This window comes from Theropithecus gelada, chromosome 8, assembly GCF_003255815.1.
Source record: "Theropithecus gelada isolate Dixy chromosome 8, Tgel_1.0, whole genome shotgun sequence".
NCBI lineage: Eukaryota > Metazoa > Chordata > Mammalia > Primates > Cercopithecidae > Theropithecus > Theropithecus gelada.
The window spans coordinates 135006931-135030157 of record NC_037676.1 but is presented as its reverse complement, the minus strand read 5'-3'; the positions used below and the strand labels follow the sequence as shown (position 1 = coordinate 135030157).

Here is a 23227-nt window from a genome sequence, read left to right as displayed (position 1 = left end):
GAACAGGTCAGATCATCTCATACAGCTTACAACTCACTTCTCCCAGAAAAACTCCCTTGATTATCAATTAGCACTGCCACTCCTGGTGCCCTCAGAGCAGCCTCTAGGTAATCCTTTCAGAGCACGTATCTCCTATATAGCATAGCGATCAAAAGCAAAGACCATGGAGGCAGATTCTCTGGGTTTGCATCCCAACTATGTCACTTACTAGCTGCGTGACCTCAACCAAGTGACTTAACCTATCTGTGCCTAAGTTTCCTGATTAGAAAAATGGGATAATAATAGTATCTGTTTCACAGAGTTGTACTGAAGATAATGTGAGTTTATCTATGTAAAGCACTAAGAAAGATGCCTGGCACAGAATAAACTATAGGAAAGCATTACCTATATGTGCATTATTTTTTTTTCTTTCTCCCATAATACATTGTGAACTTTTCACACACAAAGTTTTGTCTTTTATCTCAGTTCTCTTGACATTGAGCCAAGGACCTGGCACACAGTAGAATTTGAGAAACTTCTGTAGAATTAATGCAGTGAGCAGACTTGGGTTGTGGAAATCACAGTTTTGAACTAAAGGTAACTATTATTAATTGTTCACCATGCTTTCATTTCTCTCTAGGATATTTAGAAAGAAAAAGAGAATCCGTCATCCGTTTTCTTCTCTCTTCAACCTCAGTACCTCCAAATCTTGGCTGCATGGAAGTATCTTTTGTGACGTCGACTCTTCTCCAAGTGAGGACAACTGGTTGGAGGGGATCAAGAGGTTGGACACAGACCATTGCAATGGAAATGGTGAGTTTTGAGTCTTCTTTTCCATAATAAAATTTTATCTCCAAGTGGGCAGTGGTAACCCTGTGGTCCTCGACCAATGTCAGTTCCAGAGATGACAGTCATTTTGATGGAGAGATGGGCCATATTTTAAAAATTCTCTCTATATTACATGTGTGATCAAAACACATATGTGACTATGTCATGCAAAATAGCCTAATGTAAATGTGTAAATTATTAAGTTGATAATGCTGGGAAAATATTTGCACATTTCCACCGTATCTTTTCTGTAAGGAATATGGGTGGAGAAAGGATACTGGAGAGTCAGATTTAGAAGACCTATATTGGAAAAAAATGTACTGGAGTCAGGGTTCAAGTCCCAGTATGAGTACACTTGGATAGTACTTAACTTTGTTGAGTTTAAATTTCTTCATTTTTAAAACCATATATATGGTTTATATATATATATGTGTGTATACATATAACTTGAAATATAATACATATTAGATATATATACATATTGTGTAATAACAATATTCATACAAGTAAGTATGTGTATATACATGTATATAAACACAGTGATGGGAACTCAAAGCATCTATTTTAAAATTTACTTTTCTTTTTCAACTTTTATTTTAGAATCAGAAGGTATGTGTGCAGGTTTGTTACCTGGGTATATTATCTGATGCTGAGGTTTGGGTTATGAATGATCCCATCACCCAGTTACTAAGCATAGTACCCAATAGTTAGTTGTTCAACCCTTGCCCCCTTCTCTCTCTCTCCCATCTAGTAGCCCCGGTGTCTACTGTTGCCATCTTTATATTCATGAATATCCGATGTTTAGCTCCCACTTATAGGTGAGAACATGGGGCATTTGGTTTTCTCTTCCTGTGTTAATTTGCTTAAGATAATGGCTTCTAGCTTCAGCCATGTTGCTGCAAAGGACGTGATTTCATTATTTTTAATGGCTGTGTAATATTACATGGTGTATATGTACCATTTTCTTCATTCAATTCCATGTTGATGGGAACCTAGGTTGATTCTTTGTCTTTGTTATTGTGAATAGTGCTGCCATGAAAATGTGAGTGTGTGTGTCATTTTGGTATAATGATTTGTTTCCTCTTGGATATATACCAAGTAATGGGATTGCTAGTGAAATGGTGGTTCTAAAGTCTTTGAGGAATTTCCAAACTGCTTTCCACAGTGGTTGAACTAATTTACATTCCCACCAACAGTGTGTAAACATTCCCTTTTCTCTGAAGCATCACCAACATCTGCTGTTTTTTGATTTTTAAATAATAGCCATTCTGACTGGTGTGAGATAGTGTCTCATTATGCTTTTTATTTGCATTTCTATGATGATTAGTGATGATGAACATTATTTCACATGTTTGTTGCTACATGTATGTCTTCTTTTGAGAAGTATCTGCTCATATCTTTTGCCCATTTTAAATGGGGTTATTTGGTTTTCACTTATTCAATTGTTTAAATTCCTAATAGGTTCTAGATATTAGACCTCTGTTAGATTCACAGTTTGTGAATATTTCTACCATTCTGTAGGTTGTCTGTTTACTCTTGTTGATAGTTTCTTTTGTTGTGCAGAGGCTCTTTAGTTTAATTAAGTTCCATTTGTCAATTTTTGTTTTTGTTGAAATTGCTTTTGAGGACTTAGTTACAAATTATTTTCCAAGGCTGATGTCCAGAATGGTGTTGCCTAGGTTTTCTTCTAGGATTCTGCTAGTTTAAGGGAGGTCTTACATTTAAATGTTTAATCCTTCTTGAGTTTTTATAGATGGAGAAAGGTAGAGGTTGTTTTATTCTTCTGTATATAGCTATCCCAGCACCGTTTATTAAATACAGAGTCCTTTCCCCATTGCTTATTTTTTGTCAACTTTGTCAAAGATTAGGTGGCTCTATGAGTGAAGCTTTATTTCTGGGTTCTCTATTCCATTCCACTGGTTTATGTATTTGTTTTTGTATCAGTACCATGCTGTTTTGGTTACTATTGCCTTACAGTATAGTTTGAAGTTGGGTAATATGATGCCTCTGGCATTGTTCTTTTTGCTTAGAATTGCTTTGGCTATTCAAACTCTTTTTTGGTACCAAGTTAAATTTAAATTGAAAAATAATATTGATAGTTTGATAGGAATAGGGATAGTTTGATAGGAGTAGTTTGAATTTGTAGATTGCTTTAGGCAATATGGCCATTTTTGTGGTATTGATTCTTCCAATCCATGAGCATGAAATATTTTTCCATTTATTTGTGTCACTTGTTTTTTTTTTTTTTTTTTTTTGAGACAGAGTCTTGCTCTGTCACCCAGGCTGGAGTGCAGTGGTGCAATCTCGGCTCTCTGCCTCCTGGGTTCACGCTATTCTTCTGCCTCAGCCTCCCAAGTAGCTGGGACTACAGGTGCCCGCCACCATGCCTGGCTAATTTTTCTGTATTTGTAGTAGAGATGGGTTTTCACCGTGTTAGCCAGGATGGTCTCGATCTCCTGACCTCATGATCTGCCCGCCTCGGCCTCCCAACATGCTGGGATTACAGGGGTGAGCCACCACGCCTGGCCCTGTCACTTATAATTTCTTTAAGCAGTTCTTTGTGGTTCTTCTTGTAGAGATCTTTTATGTCCTTGGTTAGAGGTATTCCCAGGTATATTATTTTTTGTGGCGATTGTAAATGAGATTGCATTCTTGATTTGACTCTCAGCTTGAACGTTGTCAGTGTACACAATGTTATTAGGATACAGAATTGACTAGTGATTTCTGTACATTGATTCTCAAAGCATATTTTAAAGATGAAATGAGACAATGACTATCAGTCATAGTTCAATGTCTGGTGCTCAGTAAGTTGTAGTTATAATTATTTTTATTACTAGAATGGAAACAACAGATATTTATTGGGCACTTACCATTTTCCAGGTACTACAGTAGGTCAGGGGATACAAAGATGAAATAAACAATGTAACCCCTGTCTTCTTGGGCCTTCTGGTTTACTGGAACAGGGGCTGGGGTTCAGCTCTTTGTTAAATAATTGCAGAAACATGACATAATGATTGTAGTAGGTGCCATGAAAAAAAGTTGTATGACACAATGGGGAATTTGACTCATTTGGAAACTTAAGAAAAGTTTCCCTGTGGAACTGGCAATGGAGATGAGTGCTAGACAATGAGGGGGATTTTGCTGGGCAAAGGGGAAAGGCAAGAACATTCTGTGCTGAGGAGATGAAAACGTCTGGAGTGTGAGTTGCCTAGTGAGTAGACATGCTTGGTGAGAGAATATAGCATGCATGGTTTGAAACACAATGAGTTTAAGTTTCTTTGGGACATCCAAGAGACAATGTCAAGATGGTGTTGATATTTGTAATCTGGAGCTCAGAGGAGGAATCTGAGTTAAAGTTATACATCTGAAAGTCATATCAGTATAGGTAGTCATTGAGGCCTTGCAGTGGACGAGATGGATTAGGAAGAGGGTATACAGTTTTCAAAAGAGAGAGCCTAAAGTGGAATGTTGTGAACTCAAACATTGAATAAGTGAATAGGACAGGATTAACCTGCAAAAGAGATTAGGAAGGAAGCGTTCACAGAGGTGAGTGGAAAACCAAGAGAGTGCTGTGTAATGAAATTTCTAGGATAATAGTGGCATAAAAGGTGGGAGTACTTAGCAATGGCAAATCATGCTAGAAAGGTAAATAGGATGAGGACTGAGTGTTCAACAGATTCATTGGCCTGGGGGTGACTGTTAGTGGAGTGAAGATAGCAGAAGAGAACCATGAGTACAAAGAAGAGAGAGTGAGAGGTAAGGAAATAAAGGAATGGCCTATAGAAGACCCTGATGTCTGCCGGGAAGGGAAAGGGAGAGGTGAAGGTGGACGAAGGCAAATGAGAAGATTGAGTGAGTCCCCGCTGCCTCTTCTTTCTCTTTCTCCTCCTCCTATCAACAATGGGGGAAATTTGAGCATGTGTCATGATATGGTTTGGCTGTGTCCCCACCCAAATCTCATCTTGAATTCCCACGTGTTGTGGGAGGGACCTGGTGGGAGGTAATTGAATCATGGGGGCAGGTCTTTCCCATGCTGTTTTCATGATAGTGAATAAGTCTCATGAGACCTGATGATTCTATAAGGGGAAGTTTCCCCGCACGAGCTCTCTCTTTCCCTGCTGCCATCCATGTAGGACGTGATTTGATCCTCCTTGCCTTCTGCCATGACTATGAGGCTTTCCTAGTCAGGTGGAACTGTAAGTCCATTAAACCCCTTTCTTTTGTAAATTGCCCAGTCTTGGGTATGTCTTTATCACCAGCCTGAAAATGGACTAATAGATGTCACTTCATCAATAAATGGGCCTGAAATAAAAGTGAGTTTGCAGGTCCACTTTGATATATTATATACTCATTTAACAGTCATTCTTTCATTTATTCATTCACTCATCAAACTCACTGAGCATGTGCTATGTGCCAGCTATGGTACTAAACACAACACTCTTCCAAGCTAAGTAAGACATTACTTTGAGAAATTCCTGGTTTAAAACAGGTAAATAAATACATTTGCAAATAGTTTGAGTATAATGCCTGAAACAGCATAAGAGATTTAAGAGTAGTATGTGGAGACAATGTCAGAGGTTTATCCAGGGGAGGCAGTGTTAGCTGTACCTAGAGGTGGCTGGGAGGGCTTGAGAGGGAGACAACATTTTAGTGGGTTTTGTTTTTTTTTTTAAACATAGTCTCGCTCTGTCACCAGGCTGGAATGCAGTGGCATGATCTAGGCTCACTGCAACCTCTGACTCCCTGGTTCAAGCAATTCTCCTACCTCAGCCTCCCGTTTAGCCGGGATTATAGGCAAATGCCACCACACCCAGCTAATTTTTGTATTTTTAGTAGAGACGGGGTTTCACCACGTGGGCCAGGATGGTCTCGATCTCCGACCTCGTGATCCACCTGCCTCAGCCTCCCAAAGTGCTTGGATTACAGGTGTGTGCCACCGCACCTGGCTCTGAGTGGGTCTTGAAGGAGAAGTGGGATGGCTAGGCAGAGATGAACTGGGGAGATACTCCCAGCTTCCCCATTCCTCCAAACTGCTGTGAGGCTCACCTTCCCAAGGTATTAAATGTGGCCTTGTCATTCCTTAACACAGCATACAAGGTCTTTTTGAATATTTCCTACTTCTCCAACCCAAACTGGCTGCATAATTTTCATGCCCAGTGCAGAATAAAATACAGGGCTCCCTGTTCAAAAATGCTTAAGAATTTCAAGTGTTAACCAAGAAAAACTGTTAAACCAAGAAAAAGACCCTTGTGAGCAAGAAGCCCTGTGCAGTGGCAGTTGCCAAAGGTCCATGTGGCTGGTCTTGTCTTCAACTCCATCGTTTTCCTTTCCTTTCCCATACATGCAATTGACACAGATCACACTGATCTTTCAGTTTCCTGAATAGATCCTACTCTTCCACACATCTGTGGCTTTTCTTATGTCACTCACTCTGCTGTAATTCATTTATGCATTCATTTGGAAGATTTTATTGAGGGCCAACGATGTGTCAGGCATTATTCTACACAATGGACATAGTGGTGAATAAAATGGACAAAATGGCTTGCTCTTGTGGAAATTGCATTTCTGTAGGGGGAGACAGACAATAAATAAATAATGTAGCATGTTAATAATTGGTGAGTGGTATGGGAAACAAGAAAGCGGGAAGTGACGGAGATTGCAAATGCAAATAAAATGGTTAGAGAAGGCCTCATTGAGAAAGACTTTTGAGCATTGGCTTAAAAGCAAAAGCAAAACAGCTCTGTAGATATCTGGGGGAGGAACAATCCAGGCACGTGAAATGCTGGTGTACAGGTTCTAGTTTCGGAGCCTGCACTGGGCTAAGTGAGTGAGGGGGGATAGTAGGGAAAAGACTGAAAGGTGTGTCAGGAATGCAAGTGAGAAGGGACAAGGAGAGCTGTGGGGTCATTTCAAAGGCTTTGCTTTCATACTCTGAGTAGACGGCAAACCACTGGATGATTCTGAGCTGAGGAATAACTTGTTTCGATTTACATGTTGAAAGGATTATTCCAGCTGCTGGGTTCAGATTAGATGTCAGGTATTCGGAACAGAAGCAAGAAACCCGTTAAGAAGTGATGAGAAGCAGGATTCCAGATTCATTTTACAGGTAGAGGCAACAAGATTTGCCTACGTGGCTGTGAGAGGAAAAGAGAAGTCAAGGGTGCTTACTACGTGCTGAGCACTTCACATTTTGTCTTTTAAAAATATATTAGCTTGTTTACATACATTATCTTGTTTAAATATCCCCCAAACTCATAGGAAGTAAGTCATATTATCTTATTTATTATAATTATGATAAAACTGAAGTTTAGGGTTAAAGAATTCACCCAAGTTAATTTAGCTTATAAACAGCAGAGTTGGGGCCGGGCACAGTGGCTCACGCCTGTAATCCCAGCACTTTGGGAGGCCAAGGCGGGTGGATCACGAGGTCAGAAGATCGAGACCATCCTGGCTAACATGGTGAAACCCCGTCTCTACTAAAAATACAAAAAATCAGCTGGGCGTGGTGGCGGGCACCTGTAATCCCAGCTCTTTGGGAAGCTGAGGCAGGAGAATGGTGTGAACCCCGGAGGCAGAGCTTGCAGTGAGCAGAGATCATGCCACTGCACTCCAGGCTGGGTGACAGAGCGAGACTGTCTCAAAAAATAAATAAATAAATAAATAAATAACCAGCAGAGTTGGAATTCAACCTAGGTCTATCTGATTTAAAAGTGCAGACTCTGCTCTGCTGCCAGGAAGGGCTTTGTTCTCCTTTTCAAGGAGAAATCCATTATGTCCCTCTAGCAGGCCCAAAGAGCAAGCTACAGGAGTCCTATAATGCAATAATGTATTAATATAAATGTGTAGCAATTATATGGCTGTGATTTTTCTTAATCTGCTTCCTAGAGAGAAAACACACATAACATTTTTTAAAATTTTCAATAACTTCGATTTACAAAATGTTACAAAAAATAGTACGGAGAGGGTCAGTATATACTTCATCCAGCTTTGCCCACTCATAACTACTTATACAACTATAGCACATTATCAAAACCAGGAAATGGACATTGGCACAATACCATGATGATTCTACCAATTTTTACATATATTCCTATGTGTGTGTGTGTGTGCATGTAATACTAGATTAGTTTTAAAAATACAATAAGTGCTTGTTAAATGAAGAAACAATTCTTAATATGATCAAAGGATTACTTAAATTGAGTGATTCTAGCTTTCCACAATAGCGAGAATGTATAAGCAGGACGAGGAGAGGAGAAAGAGCAGGGATGTGGGGGGTGAGGCCAGAAAGATTAACCATAGATATTTGAAGAAACTTTTGTGCCATTGAGGATTTGGGGTTTTATCTAATCAATCAAGAATATTTTCTGATGGCTCTTAAGCAGGGTGATGATGCAATCAGATTTGGAATTTTCAAGTTATCTTTGCAATAGCAGAATTGAGGATTGGATGGGAGCTCCGAGGCAATTAAAATCAACCAGTATCCTAAGGAAGTGGCAGGAAATAGGGAGGAAGGAAGAGACTTAAAGAATATTTTCCAAGGTAGAATTCACAGGTTGGTGATAGATAGAATATAGTGGTGAGAAAGTGGGGGAATCAAAGAAAACTGATGTATTTAATTTGGGAGACTGCGTCAAAAATTCTGCAAGTCACCAAGGGCTGGAAGATAGTGTGGTAGAGTCATAAGGAAAATGAGCTTTTGAACTGGATGAACCTGAATTCAAATCCTAGAACCATCTTTTCCCACCTGATTGTTCTTGGACAAGTTATTAACTAACCTCTCTGATCCTCTACTTCTTAGATATAAAATAAGAAAAACAATAGCAAATAGAATGGGGAGAATGAAATGCAATAATTCATGAAGTGTCACATCTCTAATATCGCTTATGAATACCAGGGGCTGGCATTCTGCTTAATACACATTAGCTCTAAAAAGGCAGAAAAGAACAGATGGGGATCATCAAAACAGACAATAAATTTTATTTCTTATGGGTTGAATTTGAGATACCTTATGGGAAATACATAACCAGTAGAGGTTTGGAAACATAAGGGGATTCAGGAGTAAGGAAGGACCTAGAGACATTGATTCATAAGCCAATCTGAGAGCCAATACAGTTTTTTGGAATAAAGAGGTCTACTTATGGAAAACAAGTGAATGAGAAGAAAGGAGAGTTAAGAAAGGAATTCAGGTGGTTGAACAGAAGCCCCAGTAATAACGATCCCTAATTGTGTGAGTGCTAGAGGCGAGCACAGTTCCAACAAAGTCACATGTCATGTCATCACTTACCTGCAAAGCCTCTGAATGAGTTATTATTCTTTATCCCCATTTTCCAGGGGAAGAAGCTAAGGCAGCTCAGGTACTATGTGAGGCCATACAGGTAGGAGGTTGCATAGCCAGGATTTGAAGAGAAAAGTCTGAGCGTGTGCTCTTAATCACTGGACTATACTGGGAAAAAGCTCATTGGGGAAAGTTTCTCAGGCAAAGAAGCAGAAGAGTGTGGTGTTATGAAAGAAAAGAATATGAAGAACTGGCTAATGATGCACAGCTTGATAAGGAGGCCAACTCAAGAATTCTGTAGTCCCTGGTAGATGTGTTATGTCTGGAATCTTCACTCAGAAGGCAAAGGAGAAGTCATCACTCTGACTCTTTCTGACAGAGTAGCACAAATATCTTAGTAGAGAGCTCTCGTTACTTTTTAATTGAGATATAATCCACATTCCTTAAAACCTACCAATTTAATGTATACAATTCAGTGATTTTTTTAGTATAGTCACAGGGAGGTCATGCAATCACGACTGCTTTCCTGTTCCAGAACATTCCATCAGCCCCAAGGAGAAACCTTATACTCAATAGCAGTCACTCCTCCTTCCCCACCAGCCCCTGACAACCAGTATTCATCTACTTTCAGCATCCTTGGATTTGCCTATTTTGGACTCTCATTATTTTGTTTCATTTTGATAAAATGTTTAATTAAGGTGGTATTGATGAAGTGGGCAATGTGATGTTTCAATATAGTTATACATTGTGAAATGGCAAAATCAAGTTAATTAACATATCCATCACCTCGTATACTTACCATTTGTTATTGTTGTTGTTGTGAGAACATTTAAGAGCTGCTCTCTTAGAAATGTTTTTGTTTTTGAGACCTAGTCTCACTCTGTTGCCCAGGCTGGAGTGCAGTGGTCTGGCCTTGGCTTGCTGCAACCTCCACCTCCCGGGTTCAAGCAATTCTCCTGCCTCAGCCTCCCGAGTAGCTGGAACTACAGGCATGAGCCACCACACTTGGCTAATTTTTTGTATTTTTAGATGAGATGAGGTTTCACCATGTTGGCCAGGCTGGTCTCAAACTCCTGAGCTCAAGTAATCTGCCCGCCTCAGCTTCCCAAGGTACTGGGATTACAGGCGTGAGCCACCATGCCTGGCCCTTTCCTGGCAATTTTCAAGAACACAATACATTATTATTAACTCTAGTCACCATGCTATAGGATAGATTTCCAGAACATTTTTCATCCTGTGCGACTGGAACTTTGTACCCTTTGACCAACATCTCCCCATCCGCTACCCCACCTGCTCATGACTTTCTGAGGCTGCCTTTTCCTCTCAGTAGTTACTGCTGCTCCAGGAATGGCTTACTCAGGCTCACCTCTAGTGTGCCTTTTCGAGTATCCATCCATTGGTTCTCCCCTGTTTTTTTCTGGAGCAACAAGGCAAGTGTCTTCTCAGTTCTAAAGCAATGTTTTCTAAAGTGTAGGGTAGAGTAGGAAATGCTGCTAGCCCATAGCAACAGTGAATGTTGAATCAGACAGTAAGAGAGAAGCTGTGGCTCCTTTTCCAATTCCCTTACAATCCTTCTGATGAAACCAAGAAGACCAAGGCTCAGTTTAGAACGTTGGTAGCTGTCAGATTCTCTAACGTTTGCTACACTGTCTTTGGTTTTAACAAAGTTCTTCTTAACCAAGAACAGGCTCAGAGCTTTCTGCTACACCAATATTTCACACACTTTAAATAAGGTTACATTTTCCATTGTACTTATTTTTACCTTTACTTTCTGTTTAGGGCATTTATGTGACTGATATAAAGTTTGCATTAAAGTAAAAATGTAAAATGAGACAATTTTAAGAAAATATTAAATGGCTAAGAGCAAGCAGGTTCTGGGATTTGGCAAAAATCAGGAAAATGATGCCTGGATGACTAAAGTCTGAGAATCACTGTTCTAAAGACAGTATTTCACATATTTAGAAATTAACATCTAGTTTTTCCTTCCTTGTCTCTTCGAAATATGTCCAAACAATTTCAAAGTGATTGGACCACAGCAATGCTGCACGTGTGTGAGGTATCTTATTAAAATTCTCATGGTTTCCAAATATCCTCTAAATATAACAAATCAAACTACCTCCATCCAAAATCAGTAATTAGTCAACCTGGATGCACACAGGACTTTGAAATCTCTCATCTCTGCTGTCAAAGTAATCACATCTTCCCCAGACTTCTTGCTTTCCGGATTTACCCAAGGCCCCGTGACTTTTATCAGCAATTTATTTTTCTCTGGAAATGCCTAGTTAGAAGACTCCAGAAGAAATCAAAATTAAATTGTTTTGCTGTTTTCTCTCTGAGCAATGGATGCAATCAAACATTACTTCCCCTGATTTTCTTGTGCTTCATTTTTCAGGCAAGAGGATGTTTTTGCCTGTTTTGTTTGTCCTCAGTTCACCCCTTTCCCAGCTGTGTTGACACCTTTCCTCATTAGTTGCAATTCATTCTTGAGCCACGGAATTTTGCAGCTTCCCAGGCCCCAATACTGCAATTCGGGATGTGTTCCCAGAGCCTGTGAGTCATACTGAAGGAGAGTAGAGGATTCACGCAGGGAGGACTGAACAAGATGGGCTCTATTTCTGCCAGTCCTAGAAAAGGCAGGATGACTCCAGGCAAGTCACCTGAGCTTGAGGTGTGTGCCTTTCTCTAGAACTCATGCCTGTCACATAAATATCTTTGGGATGGCAACATCTGCATGTGGCTTTGGGCTTCTCTTTATAGCAAATCATGTCCATTTTTATATAAAAGGCTATGGAAGATGTGCTTAGAAGATACAGAATCTTCCTGACAGAAGTAAACTACATCAAATTTAGAAATCAAGTTAAACAGAATGAAATAGATATCTTCAACAATAATACAATTAGAGCTATTTGGTAAAATATTTTTTGCATTATAATCCTTTTATTTGTTATTAAGTTTGGAGAAGAAAGTTCACTGTCAATTAGGGAAAGTTAAATCATGTCTTTTCAGAGATGAAAAATCTCCTTGATCACTTTTGATTGTTAAGGCATTTTGTGGTTTCTCTGTCGAATGCCATCTTTTCTTTTAGAAAATTTTGTGTACAATTTCCAGTATTCTACATAGGATACATTTTCTATTTCATCCAACTGTCAGCAGCAAAGCTTTATGATCAACTGGGCAGCCCTGGGAAACAGCACATCTTTTTACTGTTGTTACAGTCTCGTCCACATCTACCCAGATTGTAGTTAAGGGGCACTCATGAATATGCAATTAGCCGTGGAAGTTCCCATGTCTTTCTCACTTCCACATTGATTTGATCAGCTAGCCTCCTTTTTTTTTTTTTAACAGCTTTATTGAGGTGTAATTGCTATACAGAGAACTGCACATATTTCATGCGTACAATTTTATGACTTTAGATATATGCAGACACCCGATATTCCATCACCACACTCAAGGTAATAGACATATCCAACATGTCCCAAAGGTTCCTGTGTCTCCGTGTGTGTGTGTGTGTGTGTTAAGAACATAACATGAGAGCTACCTTATTAATAAATACCATATTGTTAACTATAGGTACTATGTTGTAGAGCAGATCTCTATAACTCATCCTTTCAGCATAACTGAGACTGTATTCACATTGAACAATGGCTCCCAATTTCCCCCACCCCAACCCCTAACCCCTGGCAGCCACTATTGTACTCTCTGCTCCTATGCGTTTGACTGTTTTGGCTATCTCACTGAAGGAGAATTATGCAATATTTGTCCTTCTGTGACTGGCTTATTTCACTTGGCATACTGTGCTCCAGGTTTATCCATGTTGTTGCAAATGGCAAGTTTTCCTTATTTTTTTAAAGATTGAATAATATTCTATTGCATGCATATACCACATTTTCATCATCCATTCATCTATGGATAGACACTTGGGCTGCTTCCACCTCTTGGCTACCATGCATGGTGCTGGGATGATCATGGTCCAGGGCCCCCTCAGGAGCCTGGTCATTATTGGACGATCTGCATGTTTCATTTTCTGCCACTCCTTTCTCTATGGCAACCAGCAGGGATGCATCCACAGACTGCTTTGTCAAGCTGCCAAAGGCTATGTGTAAGGTGGTGCAAGGCAGCCTGCAGGGTTAGTAGTAATTCCCCAGTCCAAAACCCCAGCTGAGTATCCAGTCCAAGTGGGACCACAGGTGGAGCCAGCCCACCAGCTATTCTCCTCTCTTGAAGTCACAGTCTTAGCTCAGCCTTAGCCTCCGTGGTGGCGAATACCGACCCACTTTCTCCATAGTTACTGCACCCTGTTAGATTTTAGCAGGCCTACGTTAGATTTTGCAAATAACAACACTGCACATCTTAACCTCCCACCCCTTACTGAATTCTCCGTAAAACTTACTGAATGCTAACTATGAGCTGGGTACTAATTGCTGGTGTCTGGGTCAGATGAAGTGACCTTTTTCTCATGGAGCCTTTTATCTAGTGAGGGAGGCAGACACTACACAACAACAACAACAACAAAACCACACAAATTATGTATTCTATTGTCTGTATTTCTGTAACAATTATAAAATCATAAATCATGATCTGTCCTCTGAAGGCAGAGAACACAGTGTTTTGACTGGAGTAAGCACAACCAGGAAAATACAGACACGTGATCACCACTCGAAGCACCTACCAGAGTTGTCGAAAGGACTCTAATGATCCAGTTGCCTTAGATGGTTAGGTCCGCTCTCTCAATGACAGGGTTGCTCAGCCTCAGCATCATAGTATTGTGGGCAGGTAAGGCCTTGTTGTGGCACCTGTCCTGTGCATTGTTGGGGGTTTAATAGCATCCCTCGCCTCTGTTCAGCAGATGCCCGTAACACTCCTCACCTCACCCCAAGTTGTGACAACATAAACTGTCTCGAGATACTGCACCATGTCCCCAGGGAGGAAAAATCACCCCCTATTAAGAACTACCGTTGTATGAGGACCCCAATGTCTTCTGGAGCCCCATAGTCACTCAGCTCCTAGACTGGGAATCTTGCAAATCTCTCACTGCTGAATGAGCATTTTAACACACAAAGCAACTCATGTTACACTCATGCTCAAATTTTTAATGACTCTAAATCACCCACAGAATCAATATTAGCTTGGAGTGTGATATGAGACCCCACACAATGTGACCTCTGCTTAGCAGCCCAGACAGAATCCTCTCCTGGGACTGGCCTCACTCACATGCTCTTGTCTAGCGACACAGAAGGACTCACTCTTCTGGGAACCCACCCTGGTCTCTCCTAGATTGATGTACTGTAATTTCTCCCCATCCCCACTTACTTTCTTCCTCTCTGCCTGGCCTGTCCTCTTCCTGCTCTCTCTCTGGAAGAACTCCTACTCCTCCTTCCAGTTTCCACTGAAGCACTGCCTCCTCTGTGAAGCCTCCCTGGATTTCCCTCAGACAGACTCAGACACCCTTTCCTAGACTCCCACTGGACAACTTGTTCCAGCCTTTGTTGTAGCAATTACCTCATTGCAGCCTAATTGTTCATTTGCATATATGTCCCTCTCCTGATCATGAGTAGGGCAGAGCAGTATCTAATTTGACTTCCTTTTTCCAGAGCAGCATTGGCAGTATATACAATAACTGCATTGAATGAATAAATAGATCTGCCTGGCCCGTATCCACGCAGCTTTTTCCTCCCCACTTCTTTTTGCTCCACCTCCCAAATCCTCTGGCTTGGGGGTCTTCTCTGGGGATGTCACCTGGGGGCTGCCTCAGTCTTTCTTCCCAGCTGGTTGGTATCTTTCCTTAGTCATTTTATGTTCCAGACATTCCATGACAGCAATCAAGGCAGAGAAAGTCTCTATTTATTAACTGCAGCTGTTCAGATTACCCTGCTTGTTCCCCTTGAAGTTCCTACTACAAGGTAAAAATCATCTCCTTGATTCTTTCCTTTCTTCCTCCCTGTTCTTTTGTCCCTGCCTCCTTCTCAGGAGCTGTGGCTATTCCCCACCAGGTCAAGTTGGTCTTTCCCAGAGGCCCTCTTGCTATGCCTGTTCAGCTCTGTGATGGGGCAGGGGGCAGAGATTACAATCTCTTCCCTCTCCTGGGGCAGTTTCCTCTAGAGAGGACTGTGTCCTATGGTAAAGTCAGGGCAATTAAGCAGCCATATGGGATAAACCCTGTGCCTAGAAATGTCTGGAGCAGGTTTAGGAATCCCTTCATGGTATAGCAAATTCCTGTATATATAATTCAAAGTAAAATTACCTTACCCAAGGTCAAGTAATAAGCTTCTTTTATTATTGAATGATAAATTCTTAAAAATCACTTCTACCTTGAAACATCCTTTGCTGACTCATCAGTACCCTTCTACCACCCCCCACTCCCCATGAAGTTGATTATCACATTTGGTCATGTAACTAGGGACGATATCTACTACAATGTCTATTAGTGATAGAAGTTTCGATTCTCTCCATCTATACCATATGTTGGGATGTTTACATTTTTGTCTTTTCTCCTTCACTTATCACAGCTGTAAAAAAGTAGACATTACTGTCCTATTTTACATGAAGAAACTCAGGGTCAGAAAAATTAAGCAAATTGCCCTGTTACTAGTCTTAGAATGTTTGTTCCAGTCTTTCTGATGCCAAAGTCCTTGAAATTTCCACAAAACCACATTTCATCTCTTTTTAGCAAATGACAGTCTGTTTCCCCTGTACATAAGTGATGCCTTCTTTATTGCCTCCCACTGTTGACTCGTGTGTACATGCACACACACACAAACACACACACATGTGCACACATGCACACCCCCCCCACCCCCAGATTTCAACTTCTTTTGGGACAGTGTCTTATTCTCCCTTGTTTCCCTCCCATCTAAGTGTCCTACAATTTATAAGTTTACCAAATATTTGCCCAGTAGATATGCATATTTCCCTTAGTCGTGAAATCAAAATTTAGATGGACCATAGAAATAATTATCCTGTTTAGACAAGAAGCAAAAATAAGGACATACTATGGGTATTTTAAAAAAAAACACAAAAAACAAAAAACACAAATTTTACAGGTCTTCAGTTTCCCCAAGGTAAAATAAATTAGGACAATTTCTCCAAACACCATGCCTCCTGCTCAAAGCTTAAAGCCAGATGGTAACATCATGGCTACTCCCATCATCTCCCACTGCAGGATTATCTTTTTCTGAAGCACCATATTTATTCTCCTTACCCATGGGAGATTATCTCCCTGCGTAATTTATAATTTTAGATTGTGAGCTCATGTCCTTTGGGCTTTATCTGGGGAAATCTGTGCAGCTTGGGCTGAGAGTGTGTTTCCACAGAGAGCTTTTATGTTGGCTTCTGGCAGATGTCACAGGGCTAGTACCAGCCTGAGACTTTTTAAAATATTAACTTCCCAGGTTAGTATAAATTTTAACTCAAGGCCAGGCATGTTGGCCCATGCCTGTAATCCCAGCACTTTGGGAGGCTGAGGTGGGTGGATCACCTGAGGTCGGGAGTTCGAGACCACCCTGACCAACATGGAGAAACCCCATCTCTACTAAAAATACAAAATTAGTTGGGTGTGGTGGCACATGACCGTAATCCCAGCTACTGGGGAGGCTGAGGCAGGAGAATCGCCTGAACCCGGGAGGCGGAGGTTGCCGTGAGCTGAGATCGTGCCATTGTACTCCAGCCTGGGCAACAAGAGCAAAACTCTGTCTCAAAAAAAAAAAAAAAAAAATTAACTAAAAACCCACTTATAAAGTGTTCAGCGAGACATTTTCCTCCCACCCACTACGTAGGCCAAAAGAGATAAGCTTTCATGCTTTCTCCTAGAACCAGTGGGCAGATTTTTTTTCCCTAGCCATCCTTTCATTGAGGAAATAGCATTTTGAGTCCCTACAGAAACTTGGTTTTAATTTTCTGCCTCTCTTGAGACCAAGGCCTTTTTTTCTGTTCCTAGTGTCAGTTAATCGATAGACCTTTGACTACTATGACTTCTAAGGCCCTCTCCCCCACCCCTTTTGGAAGCTTTGTTCACAGTACATGCTTAGAGTTATAGGATTCCCTGGCTTGGCTTTGGGAATATTTCCTTCTTTTGAGCTCAGCTATAGAGTTAAAGAAAAATAACATGTGTTGGGCATGTGCAGTCCCTTTCAGATGTCAGCTTAGAAAACACCTACATCCCAAAGCAGGACTCTGGCTACTCTTTCTGAGTGGCTTTGCTTCCAAGTCAATGAGTTCTAAGCTGGCTCGAATTCTTACCCAAGATCATAAGAGTAAAGTTAAACCCTGAAATATGACACGGACCACTCAAGACAGAACCAAGAGAATTCCTAGGTACATTTATGCCAGGTGAACCAAATGGGAGACGTCCAGTGGTTGAATCAGAGGTGTGGTGCTTAACTTTCCCTGTGGTTGAAAGGCATTCTTAACACATTCATCCTTTCCAAGGAAGCTTTGGCTTAGAGCATTTTGGATCCCTTAATCTCTGACTCAAACTAAGAATCAAGGATTAAAATTCATTCCTTGGTGACCTCACACTGAAGACACCAAGTGTTATGAGGAGTCATCTTAGCATGTTTGAAACTTAATGTTGCATGCATGCTTTTGCAATAAACTTGACTTTTTTGTGAGAATGTCAGGCTAAGTTTAGGGCCAGTAAAATATATTTATGTATGAATCATCATAGAAGAAAATGGGTGCATGTTCTTGAAGCTATGTATGTATGAAATAGCCTCTTTGAATAAAAAAGTTTAAACAGATGGTTGCTATATTTTATCTAGGCATTTCAATGTATTTTATAGAGGCAGAATTTCCTTCATGGCACTTGTCACAAGATATTTTCTCCCCTGCCCCTCAGCAATATGTAAGGACAGAGATGTTGTTCTAATTCACCACTGTATCCCAGCAGCTAGGTCAATTTCTAATATATAGTCACATTCAATAAATGTTGAATGAATAAATGAATCAGAAGTAGAAGGAGTTGACTGCTGCAAAGTTTGGTCCTATAAAGATGTGAGGTTTATATACTGACTACACTTCCTTTAAATCCATCTATACAAGCCTCAATATCACTGAAGATGCCTCTGGCCTTTGTTTATCTCTGCACCGAAGATATTTCTCTTCAACCTTCAAGTATGAAGACAAATTGAAATGCCATTTGATATGGTTTGCCTGTGTCCTCACCCAAATCTCATATTGAATTGTAGCTCCTACAATTCCCACATGTTGTGAGAGGGATGTGGTGGGAGGGAATTGAATCATGGTGATGGGTCTTTCTCATGCTGTTCTCCTGATAGTGAATAAGTCTCATGAGATCTGACAGTTTTATAAGGGGTTTCCCTTTCACTTGGCTCTTATTCTCTCTTTGCCTGCCACCATCCATGTAAGATGTGACTTTGCTCCTCCTTGCCTTCCACCATGATTGTGAGGCCTCCCCAGCCATGTGGAACTGTGAGTCCATTAAATCTCTTTTTCTTTGTAAATTACCCAGTCTCAGGAAAGTCTTTATCAGCAGCATGAAAACAGACGAATACACTATCTTATCCAAAAATCCTTCTCCCATCCCACTATGGTAGTGCAATAGTGTATCAATGTTACTATTTTTGTGATTATTAGGAACTAACTGTGCATTGAGCAGTCACCGAACACACACACATACACTTACACTGAACCCCTCTGCTTTTTCAGCAGATGGTTTACACTGTTCTCCGACTGATGACTGGGAGTCGGGGAAGATGAATGCAGAATCTGTAATCACCTCCTCTTCCAGCCACATCGTATCTCAGCCTCCTGGAGGAAACACCCACAGTTTGTCTCCTCAGTCCCAGTTGACAGCTTCTGAACGTTTCCAGGAGAATAGTTCGGATCATTCAGGTGAGTTCAGGTGTTTTAAATCCACACCCAAAGAATTCTTTCTTTCAGAGCCTGAGAATGACTTGGAGATGACTAATGTGCACTTAGGAGCTGGTACCAACCTGTGTGAGGAAGGGAGGACATAGGGCCTCTGCCAGAGCCCAGGTTACCCTTTTCAGAGGCAATGACTGCCTTTGGGTGTCATGTTAGAGGCACCAAAAGCACTGGATCTGCAGTGTTTTATTAAAAAAAAAAATTCCAAGAATATTTTGTAAAATGTTAGGCCTCAGTAAAGCAAAGTGGAAGATTCACAGATGTTTGCTATTTTAATTCTTAGCTGTGTATTGGACATACTACATAAGAAGAAAAAAGAGGCTGGGCCCGGTGACTCACACCTGTAATCTCAGTATTTTGGGAGGCCGAGGCAGGTGGATCACCTGAGATCAGGAGTTCGAGACCAGCCTGGCCAACATGGTGAAATCTCATCTCTATTAAAATACAAAAATTAGCTGGGTGTGGTGGTGTATGCCTGTAATCCCAGCTACTCTGGAGGCTGAGACAGGGAGAGTCACTTGAACCTGGGAGGTGGAGGTTGCAGTGAGTCAAGATCACTTGAGATCACACCACTGCATTCCAGCCTGGGTGACGGAGTGAGACTCCATCAAAAAAAAAAAAAAAAAAAAAGAAGAAGAAGAGGAAGAGGAAGAGGAGGAGGAGGAAGAGGAGGAAGAGGAAGAAAGAACAAAAAGAACATCCCTTAGTATTTTCTTGCGGGAGTAAAGCTGTACTAAATTCAACAAGCATGCCCTTTAATTTCTGGTTTGTTAATGTCAGATTAAGCATGTTTGGACATAGTGCTGCACCAAGGTGAAAGAGCTCACTCTGTCATTGGCTTGCTGAGATTAAAAGCCCAGCTCCCTACTCGTTAGCTATAACTCAGAAGAAGTTTACCAAACCCTCTCAAACTTAACTTTTTTTTTTTTTTTTTTGAGACAAGTCTCACTCTGTTGCCCAGGCTGGAGTGCAGTGGTGTGATCTCCGCTCACTGCAAGCTCCGCCTCCCAGGTTCACACCATTCTCCTGCCTCCCAAGTAGCTGGGACTACAGGTGCCCGCCACCACACCTGGCTAGTTTATTGTATTTTTAGTAGAGAGGGGGTTTCACTGTGTTAGCCAGAATGGTCTAGATTTCCTGACCTCGTGATCTGCCAGCCTCTGCCTCCCAAAGTGCTGGGATTACAGGCATGAGCCACAAACTTAACATTTTTATATCTACATGGAGATGATCATAATTCATACCTTCTTGTGACTAAAATAACTCTTGTAAAGTACTTAGCATACTGTGTCATGTCTACTGAATACTCAGTAAATGTGAAGTTATTGTTACATAAAATTGATGTTAAATCGGAAAAATATTTTCTCTTTATTTGCTTCCACAAAATCATAAATATTCACTTCACTGGCCATCACTCTTCTGGTTCTGAAGATCAGTATGCTTTGTACATTTTGTTCCCAGTGCAGCTACTAGATAAATGTTCAAGGGTTTTTTGGTTTTGTTTTTTGGTTTTTTTTCCTACTTCCCTTTCCAGGTGTTGGAATGACAGGTTATCAACACCTAAGAAGGCTCAATAGCCACCTCCAGGGAGCTCCCCCTGCTTGGTGCTCCCCTAGCTCCCAGGACTTCTCTTTCTCATGCCCATTATTTGCACTGTTACTGCATGTTTGCCTCTGTGAGATCCTTAAAGATGAGCACTAGGTCATGGTCATCTGTGAATTCCAAAATGCCCACATAGGCATGGAGTCTCACTCTGTCACCCAGGCTGGAATGCAGTGGTGTGACCTCGACTCATAATGCTTCTTTACTGGTGGACCAAGTAATAAGTGTGCTACCTCCATTTTACATATAAGAATATTCAGGTTCAGACAGATAAAGTTAACCTTTGTACCCTTTGCCAAGGGTTTTGTAAGAACAAATATAAGCTCTTTGCTGTGTCTGGAATGTCTCTCCCACCTGCTATACCTGGGTGGCCCTCTACTCTTCCTCAAGTCTCCAATTAAATGAGACCACCTCTATGCACCTTCTCTGCCTGCTTCTGCCTGGTGGAGGTAGCACTTTACTTCCCCTTGATTCCCTAGCACTCTATATATCTCTATAGAAACTGTTTATTTTCCTCTTTCTCACTAGGCTATGAAGTCCTGGGTGGACAAGGTCTCTATCTTCCATTAAGCCCTTCACATATAGGTTTTGCATGTATGTTCCCTTTCAGGTGCTAAAGATATAGGCAGGTACATCATCTGTATCAGTCTAAGATTTTTGAGTTCCAGTGGATGGAAACCCAACTCAAAGTAGATCACTCAATAGAATTTATTGGCTCATCTTAATGAAAATCCCAGGCTTACAGTGCAGGATCCTGTCATTCTCTGTTTTTTGTTTTCTCTTCTCTTCTATGTCTGTGTTACTCTTTGAAAGGTTGTACCAGGCTAGCCTGGGTGACATAGTGAGACTTCGTCTCTCCAAAAAATACAGAAATTAGCCAGTCATGGTGGCTCATGCCTGTAGTCCCAGCTACTCAGGAGGCTGAGGTGATAGGATCGTATAAGCCCAGGAGTTGGAGACCAGCCTGGGCAACATGGTGAGACCCCATTTCTACAAAAAATTATCTGGGCATAGGGGTGCATGCCTGAAGTCCCAGCTACCTGGGAGGCTGAGGTGGGAGAAACACCTGAGCCTAAGAGGTCAAGGCTGTAGTGAGCCAAGATCATGCACTGTACTGCAGCCTGGGCAATAGAGTGAGACCCTGTCAAAAAAAAAAAGAAAACAAAACAAAACAAAACAAAAAAGACCCTCTGTCCATGGTGGATCCTGGTGGCTCTGTGCCTATACCTTTCTAGTTTCCAGTTCAGCAGAAAGAGATTACATCTGTCTAGACTAACGACAAGAGGCCAATAATTGAATTTCATTGGTTCTGGAAGGGCCTGTTTCACATGAACAAAACTTTGTTGATAAGTATGTGAAACTCCAAAAAGCTTGAAAAGAATCAAATGCTAGGAGGAAAGAGAAAAAACCAGTCACTTCACTAAATCATGTACCAACAGAGGGGGAAAGGTGATTCCTCAAGGAAAATATGGGCACTGTCCCCAGGGAACAGGAAATCGATGCTGACTGTTGTCTCAGTGAGCTTGCAGTCTAGTGGGGGAATATTGAGAAATATTACAGAATTTTTAATTCAATGCGAAAGAGAGTTAGCGAAGATATGAACAAGGTATAATGGGAGCACAGAGAGGGAGCAGCTAAGGGCTAAGGAAGAGCTAGTAGAATCAAGGTAGGCTTCCTGAAGGAGGTTACACCTGAGCTGAGCTGAAAAAGGTATTCAGTAAATGGCCACTTAAGGAAGGAATTCATGAATAATTCGTCCCAAATCACACAACTCATATCTTTGTAGATCTCAAATTTAAACCCATTCATCCTTCAGTATCCAAGTCTGGTGAACTTTGCAGTTTTTCAAGCTGGATTTGTTTCTGAGGAAATGTTTTCCAAATTCCACATGAAATCAGGGTAGGCTAAGAATAGAAACACACTTTAGAAGGATGGTTGAGTATTCAATTGAACCCACAATAACTGAATTCACAATATACATGAACGACTGTACATTTGCAGTGACATAATTTACTACTGTGATATTTTGAATTGCCAATCTTCAGCATTCCACCCGCATTATGGGCTAAGTAGGTTTTGTTAGCTGACTCAATCCTCATTCATGGCATAAATAGCAAAAATAAATGCATTCATAACATAAAGTCATTCCAAGTTTTAAACAACTGTTGCAAAATCGAGCTTTTGAAGCATTTGGCAAAAATTAAGTTGAGGTCTGTTTATATTCTCCTTTAGGTCTTTTATGTGGTAATCCTTAAACCAGCTTTAATTTCTTTAAGGTGATTACAATAATACTGAGGTTCACTCTTATTCTTATAATTGCTGGATGACTTGTAGTTTCTACTGTGGCTTGGCAGTACTGAAATATTGTACTGATTGCAAAGAGTTTTGCAAAGACAAATATTTCATAATATATGTTCTCATTTTTGGTCTTTAGAGACTTCCGGTATGTGAAGTCGCAATTGTCTTTTCCTGCCTGCTTCAGACAAAATGTTATGCTCTGTCTAGATGTGGTTTTTAAATCTTGGCTGTGACACCTCATAGCTGTGTGACCTTGGACGAGTTCATCATTTCTCTTAGTCTTATTCTTCTCTTTGCAGAACTAAGATAATGGCATGCACTTCACAGGGTTGTTGTGCTGTTTAAGTGAACTAACGTATAAAA

General features: G+C 40.9%; 1 protein-coding gene across 3 annotated transcripts in view; it reads left to right on the top strand.

Moving 5' to 3' along the window:
• TMEM71 (transmembrane protein 71) overlaps positions 1 to 23227 on the top strand; it is a 48757-nt gene that overhangs the window by 13161 nt on the left and 12369 nt on the right. The window contains exons 5-6 of one of the 3 annotated variants that reach the window (XM_025394100.1): positions 677 to 792; positions 18746 to 18931. In XM_025394100.1, the coding sequence (XP_025249885.1) occupies positions 677 to 792; positions 18746 to 18931 (302 nt within the window). Of the gene's footprint in view, positions 1 to 619; positions 793 to 18745; positions 18932 to 23227 lie in introns of all 3 variants that reach the window. The other 2 variants (XM_025394099.1, XM_025394101.1) reach the window with 2 other exon arrangements.